The following is a 14,940-nucleotide window of genomic DNA, read 5'->3' as shown; positions in this document are numbered from 1 at the left end:
TATCCATGCAGCCTTTCATGCCCCTCCACATGATGCTACATGGTGTTGATTATTTCCTCAAACATTTGAATTTAGGTATTAATGTAGGTTTTTCTACAGTCAATCATTTGTTTTCAATGTCAGTGTGCTGCGTTATGTATTTATTGTTTTTTCACTTGAAAATAAATGATTTTCATTTGAAGGAGTCCAAGGCTCATCATATGGAAAGTTAACAGATAAGAAGTGAAGAAATCAAATAGCCCCATCTGCTGGTAAGAAAATATCATGTCAGCTGTCAATGATTTACTTCAAAGGAGGAAAGAGAAACTTAAAGCTGATTTTGACGTGTCTGATTGGGACTGAGACGCCATTACAGGGTGAAAGAAATCTACTAGAAAGACAAGAAGGATTGTGATCTTTAATTCAGAGGGACACGAATTTGGTGAGTCTTCCTTTTGAAAGACAATTTGGATACAAATGGCTGAGAAAACTGCTCTATTCAAAGGTTTCCTGAGTTGCCATGTGTGTTCAGAGACTTTCAGAGATCCTGTGTCTCTGAGCTGCAACCACAGCTTCTGTTCAAGCTGCCTGCAACAATTCTGGGAACAAGCTAAAAACAACAACTGTCCCATTTGTAAAAGAAAATCCTCAAAGGACGATCCAGCAGTGAACTTTTCACTGAAGGACCTGGCTGACTCCTTTGCTGGAAGACAGAAATCTGAATCATGTGAGACAGAAAAAGAGAAAGGGAAAGAGCAGGTCGTGTGTGATGAACATTCAGATGCCTCTTATTTGTACTGTGAGGACGAGCAGCGAGCTGTGTGTCCTGTCTGTGAGTTTTCTCTGCACCACAGTCACAAGGTGGTTCCTGTAGAACAAGCAGTCAGTGAGCTGAAGGACCAGCTGAAATCTGACTTACAGTCTCTGCAGGACAAGAGGGACAAATACAAACGAGTGAAGGAAACATACAAAGAAATGATTCAACACTCCAAGAAGCAGCTGTTGTCCACAGAGAAGCAGATCAGAGCAGAGTTCAACAAGCTCCACCAGTTCCTGAAAGAGGAAGAGGAGTCCAGACTGGCAGCTCTGAGGGAGGAAGAGGAGCAGAAGGGGAGGACTGTGAGCAGAGAGATGAAGATGATTGAGCAGCAGATCTCCTCTCTGTCAGACAGTATCTGTGCTGTTGAAGAAGAGCTGCAGAAACACAACGTGCCATTCCTCAGCAGTTATAAAGCCACTCAGAGCAGAGCCAGAGTCCAGTGCTCACTGTCAGATCCACAGCTGCTCTCAGGAGCTCTGATAGATGTGGCCAAACACCTGGGCAACCTGTCCTTCACAGTCTGGAAGAAGATGAAGGACAAGGTCCACTTCAGTCCTGTCATTCTGGACCCAAACACTGGACACCCCCGGCTCTGTCTGTCTGATGATCTGACCAATGTGAGGTGGGGAAACACAAAGCAGCAGCTTCCTGACAATTCAGAGAGACACACTAAATATCCCACTGTTCTGGGCTCTGAGGGCTTCAGCTCAGGGAAACACAGCTGGGAGGTGGAGGTGGGAGACCATCCTGACTGGAATGTGGGTTTGGCTAAAGAGTCAGTTGACAGGAAGGGGGAGACAGGTGCCTCACCAGGATATGGAATCTGGTGTTTATTGCATCGCAGAGGAAAATACATTAATGGTCTTGGTGAGACTGTCACAGTGAAGAAGAGTCTCCAGAGGATCAGAGTCCAGCTGGACTATGACAGGGGGGAGGTGTCCTTCTACGACCCTGAAGACATGACTCACATCTACACTCACAGAGACACTTTCACTGAGAAACTCTTCCCATATTTTGAAATTGGAGACACTGGTGATGCTAAAACTGCTGCTATCAAAATGTGTCAAAGTGATGTTTCTGTGTGATGATCAGGGAGGATGGTGAGGTCCAAGTGATTCATTCAGATTTTTATAATGTGCTGCTTTCATGTCAATCACAGACAATAACAGTTACTTCTTTAAAGGTGAAAATCCTGTCATTTGAAAGCAAATGAAGAAAATATGGAGATCCAGGTTAAATAGAAAATAATGTTTTGTCTCTTTAAACAAATGACATGATGGAACACATTCCTTGGTCGGTGTCTGACATCAAATATATTTCCAAAGCACAGAATGACAAACTGAAGTGTGAATTTAGGATTAATTCAGTGTGTCAAGTGTTCTTTCCAAAATGGTGTTTGTGGCATTAAGATGCTGTGAGGAGTTGGACGAGAAGATTTAATGTGATAATTAAAATAATAAAACTTTCATCTACAGATTTATTTGAAGTTTTCAAGGATGAACAACAAACACACATTTTAAAAAGGCTTTTATTTGAAATCATAGAAGAACAGAAAGCCTCATCTTGCCTTGTTTATTTTTGTCATTTCACAATTATTTTTGTCTTTTTATTATTCCAGTTAAAAAAAATAAACAGTAAATTTCTCAAAATGCAGTTATGTTAATGAACATTTTAAGATTTTTTCAATATTTTTGTGATCAACATGTTTTACTGTGGAGAACGTTGATGTAATAATTCAGCTGTTCATTTTTTTGCCATTTGTGTCAAATACAATCTTCCACATATTATTTCAGTTTTATCCAGATGAACAAACTCAGCCTCCTTCCTTATTTGTGCTTCTTTCGCTGTAGAAAAGTCTGCAGAAATTGTCTGATGGTGTCAGATGCTGTTTGTATTTCTCTACAAAGTATTTTAGTGACTTTAAGATTGTGTGAATTAAGGCTGCGACTAAAGACTGTTTCTAATATCAGTGTGTTGATTTATTTAGTTGATCAAATATGAGAAAATAATGAAAGATCCCAAATAAAAACAGCAAATGCTCAAATTTCAGCGCATGAGTGTGTGTTGGATGGACGTCAGGATGTACTCTGGATAACTGTGGACTGACTTTATGTTGTGTTGAAAAACTTGTTGGTTTTCTACCTGCTTTGCAAATGTTCTGCTGAAAACATGACTGAGTTCATGTGTGTCCCGAGTTACTTCTGCCAGAACGAACAGTCAAAGCCATGCTGCTTTCTGTGTTTGGAATCAGAGAAACTGACTGACTTTTCTATTTAAATGATCATTTTATTGATAACACCTTAACACATTTTCTTGAAGTTATAGAAACACGTGTAGCACGTAAGAGAACAGAGCAATAATGGGAAGAATCAGAGAACTAGAGGATTAATAATATTATTATACAGAAGAAACCCAAAGTGAGAAAAAGAGACAAAAGGAAAGTAGAAAGAGCCAAGTGCAGAGAAATGATTGAGAAAGGTTGGAAACAGAGGGAATGGGAGAAAGAGTGAAAGACACCCGACAAAGAGAAGCCAGCTCAGTGTTGTCAGTGCAGCTCAGTCACAGGCTGCAGAAAGACGACGGCAGAGCTTCAGAGTGAACACAGCGGCTCCCGTTGACCTCAGCGATGCTTCATGTGACTAAGAGCTCGCACTGACCTCAAGACGCCACAGAAGGACACTGACTGTACTTTTCTGTAGGCCTGCTCAGTGAATCATTCTCTATCACCATTTCAGCTTCGATCGTTCACACAGAATCCTGATTTGTGGGCGATGTTGGTACGTTTAGTTTAGTTCAGAACATGAAAAGCCTTTCTGATGTCAGACCAATAAAGGAGACCGATTTTGTTCCCCAGAGGAAAACAACCACGCCTCAACATCACGATCGTGGTGCTGAACTTTGATCCGGACGGTCGTTTTGGTCATAACGGTGCAGCTCTGATCAATCATTATACCGGAAGCTTCTTCTTATTCTCCAGTGATAAACTGCTGTTGCCTCTGATTGTCTGACACTAAAGTCAACTTGTTATAACAGAAGCATCAATCTGCCATCCGCCTGTGTGCGTTTGTGCTTTGCTTTGTGTGACTGCGCCCCCTGCTGGAGCTCATTCACTCTCTGAACGGCCTCCAGTCTGTCAGTTGGACTGAACGCTGCTCCTCAAAGTGACACGCAGGCCGAGTGAAGCACCTGCCACTCTTGGTGCAGATGCTCAACAGGCGCCCGTCGTATTCTCTCTGCTGCGTGCGAAAGGAAGCCGTTGTGCACTGACAACACAGAGCCCCATAGAAAAGCATGCGAGATAATCTTCATCACATCCTCAACATCCTCATAGTCATCCTCATAGTGCCACAGTCATTAATCTCATCGACTTGATCATCATCATCATCTTCATCATATCGTCTTGAGACAAAAAGAGTTATATGCACTTAAAAAGCTGAGAAAATCGATAGAGAAAGGTGGAGTATACCAGCATTCAGTAGAAAACCAGAAAGCAAATAAAAAGGAAAACACCAAAAACAAGTGTCCCGACTGTCATGCAAAGAAAACGCCAGCTACGCTGCTAGTTAGCTGCAGTTGTGTAATACTGTGAACTCCCTCATCTTAAATATGTCAATCTTATTTTATTGATTTTCAAGGCTAGTAAACACACTAAGAAGAACAGAAGAACAACACCTTTGTACTGCACATGCTGCTATGTCTTCTTTTTTCAGAGGCGGGTGGGTGGGAGTCACGTTTGGTCAGCACAGTCACGCACTGAACGCTTTCAGGCGACCTTTGACCTTTTAGTACAAAACATGGTCAACTAGGCTTTAACACTGTTACTGGATGATACAACACAACAACTCCGTGGTTCACCTTGAAAAACCTTCTTTCGAAAAAAGCTTCGCCATCCTAAAAATGGCCACGAAGCCTTTGGAGGGATAGTTCACGCAAAGTACGATCCCGTGTTACGTGAGTTATCGTGATCGATGTCCCACTCTGGCAAAGTGGTAATGAGCTACATGGAAGAAAAACAATGGACAGCAGAAAACTGCAAAAACAACGTGAAAAATCAACTTCAATTTAAAGTTGCAGCAGAAAAACAGAAAAAGTGAGTCACACCATGTTGGTCATTGCAGAAAAACACAGGCAGGATGCAAATTGGGTGTACTATCCCTTTAAAACAGTCATGTTTCACATGGAGCAGTGTCCCTTTGAACAACAACAGACAGTACTTGCACAAGTGCACGAGCTGTACACAACAGGAAAAGAAAAGAAAAAGAAAAGAAAGAAAGACGCACAATAAAAATATCCACTAAAATAAATAAATAAATATTCCAAATAAATAGAAACCTGAGGACTACTCACCAAACCGACTGCCCGGTCTCTTAATATCTTGGTCTGACCAATAGGGGCGAGACAAATGTGAAGGCAGCCAATGGTGGACGAGCAAAGTACAGAGGAGCTGATCGCAAGTCAAACCCCCACAAGAACAGTTTTCAGTGCTTTGAAGTCCATCGGACTAATCCCGCCTCCTCTGGCACGAGCACTTTGTAATGAGAAAAAGCTGATAACACGTGAAAAACAAGAGATGAAAAAGTAGAAATCGAGAGAAGAAACAAAGTCCTGGGATGAAGGCAGGGGACTGATGCAGTTGAGGACAAAATTATCAGCCCCCTGATAAAAATGTAATTGTTTTAAAAGTATTTCTCAAGTGCTTTAAAACAGATCAACACATTTTAACACAGCTTTTTTTAGACATCTTAGTTTTAGTTTGGATGCTCGCATTGTTTTTGTTTCCACACAGAAATGAAAATATTCCACAAACAACAACTACCAAGGTCAAAATTATTAGCCCCCGGATCCTAATAGTCAGTTGTGTGTCCTTTTTGCTGGATAACAGCCTGCAGTCATTTGTTGTGGTTTTCAACAAGTCTCTGACGCTTCTTTTGAGGAATCCCAGCCCATTCTTCTTTGGCAAATCTCTCAAGCTCCTCCAGATCTGATGGCCTTCTGGCATGGACGTTCTTCTTTAGGTCACCCCACATATTTTCAATGGGGTGTCAGTCAGGGCTTTGTGCAGGCAGTTACATTCACTTTGGTCTTCTGCAGATAGTTCTTCACCAAGAGGGATGTACGTTTTGGATCATTGTCATGTTGGAGGATGGAGCGACGACCCAGACCCAGTTTTACTGCTGACTGCTTCAGGTTCTCTTTCAAAATCTCCACATATCTTTCTTTGTTCACGATTCCTTCCACCTTGAGAAGATTTCCAGTTCCAGTTGCACCGAAGCATCCCCACAGCATAATACTCCCACCACCGTGTTGCACTGTGGGGACGGTGTTCTTTGGGTTATATGCCTCTCGCTTTTCTCTCCAAACATAAGCAGTGTCTCTATGGCCAAAGAGATCTAGTTTAGTCTCATCAGACCATAGGACACGCTTCCAGTATGCATAATCTTTCTCCAGGTTGTCCTGAGCATACTGAAGTCTGGCTTGAAGGTGTCTCTTCTTCAAAAGTGGAGTGTTTCTTGGTCTGCAACCTCGCAGTCCATTCCTGTGCAGAGCTCTGGTGAGTGTCTTCTTAGAGACGACGATTCCTGATGTGGTCAAGTCATTCACCAGTGTCTTGGCGGTTGTTGTGGGGTCTTCAGACACATCTCTCACTAGTTTTCTTTCCAGGGTCTTTGAAATGTTTTCACTTTCTACCTCTGCCAGACTTGTTCTGTACTGTGTGGCTGTCTTTGAATTTCTGGATTAATCTTCTCACTCCAGTTCTTGACACTTGGAAAGGCTTGGATAGCTTTGTACATCCTTCTCCTGCTTTGTGTGCATCAATAATTCTTTTTCTCAAGTCCAAACTGATTTCTTTACTTTTCGGCATGGTGCTTTCTCAGCTGACAGCTCAATGACCCATACTGAGGCTCTTATACCATGTTTTAACTGTTGAGTGAAATCACCTGATTCACCTGATCACCTTTAAGCACATCACCTGTGAAGTGAAAGCACATCATTGCACAGAAGTGGTTTGTGCAATGACTTAATAAGTGGTCATTTCTTAAAGGGGGCTAATAATAATGTCCCTGGTCATTTTAGTTTTTTCTTAAATAATTCTATTTTGGTGTGCAAATATAAATAATTTGTGCCTTCTAAAGAAAACTAGTAAGTTCAGAAATGCTATGTTGAAAATTCTTTGCTCTGTTAAAAAAGTACTTGGGAAAATCTTGAAGAAACTTCAAATTTCATAGGGGGCCTAATAATTTTGTCCTCGACTGTATGTCCTCCGAAATAAAGCCTTCTCCTTCCATCTCGCACACAACACCTCCCACCCCCACCAGGTTTCTACAGAACACACACTGAGAGCAACAGATGTACCGTACATGCTTGCAGACACACACACTCAAACACTGCAGCCTGTGGGATTGGACTGCCCTGAAATGAGGAAGCAGACCACAGAACAGCAAAGCCAAACCTCACAACCTGCAGACGTTTCTGAACTCACGCTATGAAGGAAAACACTCGTGGAGGCTTTCAGCTTACAGAGCCTTCTTCATGACTGACATGGACTTAAATATTAGTTGTCACCAACACGCGTCCCTCCACGAGCACCTTTTTAGCACCACGAGCACAAACAAAAAGATGCTGCTGCAACAACAACAAACAAGTTTGATGATGCAGAGGTGTGACGTCAGATGAGCGTGAGGTTTGAGAAGAAGGGCAGCATGTCGCTGCTGCTGTGACCAGAAACAGTGCTCAGTTTGTCATTTGACAAAATATTGTAATTCTAACAAGATACGCTGATGGAACGTAAGACGTGATTCATTTGTTATGACGACAGACCAGAATATTCCATGGTGACAAGAAGCCTTTCTCATTGTGTCACAAGTTGTTGTGTTGACAGAAGAAAAAGTAGAAAACAGAATTTCTGATGCTTTGATTTTTTTTTTTTTTTCAGTCCTTTCTCATCTTAGTTTCACTGAGCAGTTAAATGTTTTGAGTCTCAGTGGGAGACACAACACAAAACATACACATGCAAAAACACTGATGTATTTCTTCATCTACCAACATGGTCACATTGATTGATTGATTGATTGATTGATTGATTGTTTGATTGATTGATTGATTGATTGATTGAGGGGAATTCTAGTCCTTATACTAAAGCAGTGGTTTGAGTATTTTAACAACAGGATGGCTTTGAATGTGTTCAAAATGGTTTGTTGCAGAGCAGAAAAACATTATTCCAGTGTTTTAATGTTTAGTTAAACCTGCTGAGGTTTCTCTGGTCAAAGATCAGCCTAGTCCAGGACTAAACATAATCCTGAGTTTACTTCAAAACAGGACTGGGACTGGTATCCATGCAGCCTTTCATGTCGTTTCACATGATGCTACATGGTGTTGATTATTTCCTCAAACATTTGAATTTAGGTATTAATGTAGGTTTTTCTACAATCATTTGTTTTCAATGTCAGTGTGCTGCGTTATGTATTTATTGGTTTTTCACTTGAAAATAAGTGATTTTTATTTTAAGGAGTCCAAGGCTCATCATATGGAAAGTTAACAAAGAAGTGAAGAAATCAAATAGCCCCATCTGCTGGTAAGAAAATATCATGTCAGCTGTCAATGATTTACTTCGAAGGAAAGAAAGTGAAACTTAAAGCTGATTTTGATGTGTCTGACTGGGACTGAGACGCCATTACAAGGTGAAAGAAATCTACTAGAAAGACACGAACGACTCTAATATTTAATTCAGAGGGACACGAATTTGGTGAGTCTTCCTTTTGAAAGACAATTTGGATACAAATGGCTGAGAAAACTGCTCATCTGGAAAGTTTCCTGAGTTGCCATGTGTGTTCAGAGACTTTCAGAGATCCTGTGTCTCTGAGCTGCAACCACAGCTTCTGTTCAAGCTGCCTGCAACAATTCTGGGAACAAGCTAAAAACAAAAACTGTCCCATTTGTAAAAGAAAATCCTCAAAGGACCATCCAGAAGTGAACTTTGCACTGAAGGAACTGGCTGACTCCTTTGCTGGGAGACAGAAATCTGAATCATCTGAGACAGAAAAAGGAAAGAAGAAAGAGAAAGAGCAGGTCGTGTGTGATGAACATCCAGATGTCTCTTATTGGTTCTGTGAGGACGAGCAGCGAGCTGTGTGTCCTGTCTGTGAGTTTTCTCTGCACCAGAGTCACAAGGTGGTTCCTGTAGAACAAGCAGTCAGTGAGCTGAAGGACCAGCTGAAATCTGACTTACAGTCTCTGCAGGACAAGAGGGACAAATACAAACGAGTGGAGGAAACATACAAAGAAGTGATTCAACACTCCAAGAAGCAGCTGTTGTCCACAGAGAAGCAGATCAGAGCAGAGTTCAACAAGCTCCACCAGTTCCTGAAAGAGGAAGAGGAGTCCAGACTGGCAGCTCTGAGGGAGGAAGAGGAGCAGAAGGGGAGGACTGTGAGCAGAGAGATGAAGATGATTGAGCAGCAGATCTCCTCTCTGTCAGACAGTATCTGTGCTGTTGAAGAAGAGTTGCAGAAACACAACGTGCCATTCCTCAGCAGTTATAAAGCCACTCAGAGCAGAGCCAGAGTCCAGTGCTCACTGTCAGATCCACAGCTGCTCTCAGGAGCTCTGATAGATGTGGTCAAACACCTGGGCAACCTGTCCTTCACAGTCTGGAAGAAGATGAAGGACAAGGTCCACTTCAGTCCTGTCATTCTGGACCCAAACACTGGAAGCCCCTGGCTCTATCTGTCTGATGATCTGACCAGTGTGAGGCATGGAGACAAATGGCAGCAGCTTCCGAACAATCCAGAGAGAAACACTAAATATTCCTCTGTTCTGGGCTCTGAGGGCTTCAGCTCAGGGAAACACAGCTGGGAGGTGGAGGTGGGAGACCATCCTGACTGGACTGTGGGTTTGGCTAAAGAGTCAGTTGACAGGAAGGGGGAGATATTTTTTTCACCAGAACATGGAATCTGGTGTTTATTGCATCGCAGTGGAAAATACATTGGTGGTTTTAGTAAGACTGTCACAGTGAAGAAGAATCTCCAGAGGATCAGAGTCCAGCTGGACTATGACAGGGGGGAGGTGTCCTTCTACGACCCTGAAGACATGACTCACATCTACACTGACAAAGACACTTTCACTGAGAAACTCTTCCCATATTTTCATATTGGACCTGCTGGTGATGCTAAAACTGCTGCTATCAAAATGTGTCAAAGTGATGTTTCTGTGTGATGATCAGGGAGGATGGTGAGGTCCAAGTGATTCATTCAGATTTTTATAATGTGCTGCTTTCATGTCAATTACAGACAACAGTTCTTGAAAGGTGAAAATCCTGTAATTTGAAAGTAAATGAAGAAAATGTGGAGATCCAGGTTAAATAGAAAATAACGTTTTGTCTCTTTCAGCAAATGACATGATGGAACACATTCCTTGGTCGGTGTCTGACATCAAATATATTTCCAAAGCACAGAATGACAAACTGAAGTGTGAATTTAGGATTAATTCAGTGTGTGAAGTGTTTCCAAAATGGTGTTTGTGGCATAAAGCTGCTGCAGGAAGTTGGACGAGTAGATTTAAAGAGATAATTTAAATCAGAAAACTTTCATCTACAGATTTATTTGAAGTTTTCAAGGATGAACAACAAACACACATTTTAAAAAGGCTTTCATTTGAAATCATAGAAGAACAGAAAGCCTCATCTTGCCTTGTTTATTTTTGTCATTTCACAATTACTTTCCGTCTATTATCCAAGTTTAAAAAAAAAAAAAAAAAAAAAAAAAAATCAGTAAATTTCTCAAAATGCATTTCTGTTAAGACAGATTTTCAGATTGTTTCAATGTTTTTTGTGATCAACATGTTTTACTGTTGAGAACGTTGATGAAATAACTCAGCTGTTTTGTTTTTTTTTACCATTTGTGTCAAATACAATCTTCCACATATCATTTCAGTTTTATCCAGATGAACAAACTCAGCCTCCTTCCTTATTTGTGCTTCTTTCACTGCAGAAATTATTGAATGGTGTCAGATGCTGTTTGTATTTCTCTACAAAGTATTTTAGTGACTTTAAGATTGTGTGAATTAAGGCTGCGACTAAAGACTGTTTCTAATATCAGTGTGTTGATTTATTTAGTTGATCAAATATGAGAAAATAATGAAAGATCCCAAATAAAAACAGCAAATCCTCAAATTTCAGCGCATGAGTGTGTGTTGGATGGACGTCAGGATGTACTCTGGATAACTGTGGACTGACTTTATGTTGTGTTGAAAAACTTGTTGGTTTTCTACCTGCTTTGCAAATGTTCTGCTGAAAACATGACTGAGTTCATGTGTGTCCCGAGTTACTTCTGCCAATACGAACAGTCAAAGCCATGCTGCTTTCTGTGTTTGGAATCAGAGAAACTGACTGACTTTTCTATTTAAATGATCATTTTATTGATAACACCTTAACACATTTTCTTGAAGTTATAGAAACACGTGTAGCATGTAAGAGAACTGAAACGGGCGTGTTTTGGACCCAAATGCAGTACAACGGAGAGCAGGTATAGTTGGTAATGACCTTTATTTATTACCACAGGAAGCAAGGTATGGATCAGAGTAAGTAACTCGGAATAAAGTTCGTTCTCTGGGCTGAGCGTTCTCACAATGTCTCTTGGGCTCAAGCGAGGGAAAGAGAAGTGGCTTACCAAAGCCGCTGATGACGAGGAGGAAGCTCCGCAGCCGAAGAAATAGCTGATCGAGCAGCGGTGCCGGCGGGCAGCGGAGTGACTTGCTTCAGCCGCTGATGACGAGGAGGGAGCTCCGGAGCCTGAAGAAACAGCTGATCGAGCAGCGGCGCCGGCGAGGAGAGAGCAGAGGCGTAGTCGGAGCCAGGCAGGGGGGTCGAAGCCAGGTGAGCAGTCCACGGGAGCAGAAGTACCGATGGGGAGCAGGCAAGAGGAACGCCGAAGCCAGGCGGATGAATCGTCTCCAGCAGAGCAGTCAGACACCAGAAACGCTGAGGCAGAGCACGAGGTCAGGGACGGAAGGCAGGTAAGTTTACCGGGAGGCAGACGAGGAGAGCAGGTTGGGAACAGGCAAAGTCGGCAACGGGTGATCAATCTGGGAAGCGCTGGAAAGTCTCGCATGCTGCAGAAGAACAATCTGGCAACGGGTGAGAGTGCTGGAGAGGCTTAAATGCAGGGCTGATTGGGATGAGCTGCAGCTGTGTCGGCAGGTGAGCAGAGGAGAGCTGATGAGGTGGGCGCGGCTGGCAGTTAGAGTGGAGCAGAGGGAGTGAGAGACCGAGATTGTGACAAGAACAGAGCAATAATGGGAAGAATCAGAGAACTAGAGCAGTGGTTCCCAAACTTTTTGTGCCCAAGGCACACCAAAGGACAAGTAAAAATCTCAAGGCACACCTATTGTGCCAAATAGCCTTTATAACACGTGTTATCACTCATATCATGAAAAATATCTGTAAATGTGCATAATTGTTTACTAATGCCAAATAAAATATGACAAAGACAACTCTATTTCTCATGAAATATTTATAAATGAAATATTTCAACAATTAATTTGAAACTTCATCAATTTAGGCTTCATCAAAGCAGCAACACACCCAGACATGTCACAAAATTGAATACGAGGCAAAGAAAACTCAGCAGAAATTAAGCACAAAGAACTGTCAGTGCAAGGAAGCTGCACTGTCCATTGTCCTGAACTACAAATTATAAATGTAACATTTTGTATCAGCACTGAAACGTGTGCTATTGTAAATATTTTGCCTACTTACAAATTAGTGAGACACATGTGCCTGTCGGTGCGCGCAGATTTTTTTAATCCTTGGTGGCACTGAGGAGAGGGCCACTCGCAAGTCCTGTTCAACAGAGAGCCGTGACCTCCTGTTGTTCTTCATGTAAACCAGAGTAGAGAACGCCAACTCACACAAGTAAGTAGTGGGGAAAAGAAGAAGTTGCTCAATCGCGTGGTGGGAGATGTTTGGGTACTCTGATGCAGAAGCCAACCAAAACTGATCCAGTGGGAGCTCACTAAATTTGAGTTTCAGTGTGCGATCCGCACGGAGCTCTGCGCACTCCTCTCTCTCTTTCATAGTGAGCGTTTCTGTTGAGGATTCCTGGCTGAATGGGTCTCGGATCCAGTCATAGTCCTCGATGTCAGCCACATGTGGAAAATAGCGCTCAAACCTCTCTTTTAAGGCCTGAAGGTGTTCGGCATACACAGCGCGCTCCCTAGCTGCCTGTGGCGCAGCTGATGCCAGCGGGAACATGTCCATGGAGCCCTGTTCCAAAGCCTCGCGCCACAGGATAAGTTTGCCCATAAACCCCCGAATCTTGTCCGTGGATGATAAAATGTTTTCATTCCTGCCTTGAAGCTTGGCGTTTAACTCGTTGAGATGCCCAAATATGTCGGCAAGGTAAGCCAGCCTGGCGCACCACCTCTCATCCGCGAGCTTGTCCTGATGTGGGACAGCGTGTTCACGTGAAAATTCCAAAAGCTCTTCCCGAAGCTCATTAAGACGGGACAGGACTTTTCCCCGTGACAGCCAACGTACCTCTGTGTGAAGGATCAGGCTTTGGTGGTCGGCTCCCATCTCCGCGCACAGCTGGGAGAAGAGGCGAGATTTCAGGGGCCTTGATTTGATGTAATTCACCATCTGCACAGCCTGATCCAGCACCTCAGTCAACTCCGGGGGCATGGTTTTGGCAACTAGTGCCTCTCGATGCAAAATGCAGAGGTTTGTCACAATATGTGGGTTTTGTGCTTTCACCTTAGCAATAAATCCTTTCACTCTCCCCGTCATGCATGCCGCACCATCTGTGCAAAGACTGACGCACATATCACAGGTCAGATTGTTCTCTTTTAAATAGTCATTAGTTGGCCATTAGTTGAAGTAGGCCAAGTTTCTGTCAACATGGGAGGGATGTTTGGTTTCCAAGTGCCTCTTCAGCTTACTGGGAACCATATTAGCATTAGCTAACTTCTCCCGACAGAGGACGCACTCGGGCTGAGGAGTGTTGGCATCCCCGGTCCAACTGAAGCCATAAGACAGGTAACTGTCATGATACTATCTGTTGACAGTTTTTTTTTCTCGTTTCTTTCGGTGGGTTGTCGGCAGTCTCTGCACTGGTGGTTGGTGGTTTGCTCCGCACAAGAAAGCGCTCCATTTTCCCTCTCGTTATGTGTGTTTACGTTGGATGTGTGACAGTCATATAATTCCCACCTGCGCAACTGCCTGATCAGCGAAATATGGAGTTCTCTTTGAGAGGTTTTTTATTGTTTAAGAATTGTGAGTTTGCCTCTGTATTATGAAATGAGTGCATACAAAGTAGTGATAGTCCAATAGTAAATTAAAAAAATAATTACTTTTCTGTAATTGTATATTGCAATAATAATATATGGTTGTCCCAAAATCCCACGGCACACCCGCACTTGTCTCACGGCACACCGTTTGGGAACCACTGAACTAGAGGATTAATAATATTATTATACAGAAGAAACCCAAAGTGACAAAAAGAGACAAAAGGAAAGTAGAAAGAGCCAAGTGCAGAGAAATGATTGAGAAAGGTTGGAAACAGAGGGAATGGGAGAAAGAGTGAAAGACAGCCGACAAAGAGAAGCCAGCTCAGTGTTGTCAGTGCAGCTCAGTCACAGGCTGCAGAAAGACGACGGCAGAGCTTCAGAGTGAACACAGCGGCTCCCGTTAACCTCAGTGATGCTTCATGTGACTCAGAGCTCGCACTGACCTCAAGACACCACAGAAGGACACTGACTGTACTTTCTGTAGGCCTGCTCAGTGAATCATTCTCTATCACCATTTCAGCTTCGATCATTCACACACAATCCTGATTTGTGGGCGATGTTGGTACGTTTAGTTTAGTTGAGAACATGAAAAGCCTTTCTGATGTCAGACCAATAAAGGAGACTGATTTTGTTCCCTAGAGGAAAACAACCACGCCTCAACATTACGATCGTGGTGCTGAACTTTGATCCGGACGGTCATTTTGGTCATAACGGTGCAGCTCTGATCAATCATTATACCGGAAGCTTCTTCTTATTCTCCAGTGATAAACTGCTGTTGTCTCTGATTGTCTGACACTTAAGTCAACTTGTTATAACAGAAGCATCAATCTGCCATCCGCCTGTGTGCGTTTGTGCTTTGC

General features: G+C 42.7%; 2 protein-coding genes across 2 annotated transcripts; both read left to right on the top strand.

Moving 5' to 3' along the window:
• Nucleotides 1–456: 456 nt before the first annotated feature.
• Nucleotides 457–1,884, top strand: LOC143321357 (zinc-binding protein A33-like). The gene has a single exon (XM_076731660.1). The coding sequence runs from the start codon at nt 457–459 to the stop codon at nt 1,882–1,884; it is 1,428 nt and encodes a 475-aa protein (XP_076587775.1).
• A 5,852-nt stretch (nt 1,885–7,736) lies between these two features.
• LOC143321116 (nuclear factor 7, brain-like) lies at nt 7,737–10,270 on the top strand. Its single transcript, XM_076731260.1, has one exon. It carries the CDS (start codon nt 8,579–8,581, stop codon nt 10,010–10,012), a length of 1,434 nt encoding a protein of 477 aa, XP_076587375.1. The 5' UTR covers nt 7,737–8,578; the 3' UTR covers nt 10,013–10,270.
• Nucleotides 10,271–14,940: the final 4,670 nt, after the last annotated feature.

The sequence above is a fragment of the Chaetodon auriga genome, chromosome 5 (genome assembly GCF_051107435.1).
Source record: "Chaetodon auriga isolate fChaAug3 chromosome 5, fChaAug3.hap1, whole genome shotgun sequence".
NCBI classification, from domain to species: domain Eukaryota; kingdom Metazoa; phylum Chordata; class Actinopteri; order Chaetodontiformes; family Chaetodontidae; genus Chaetodon; species Chaetodon auriga.
This window is presented reverse-complemented; position numbering and strand designations above follow the sequence as displayed.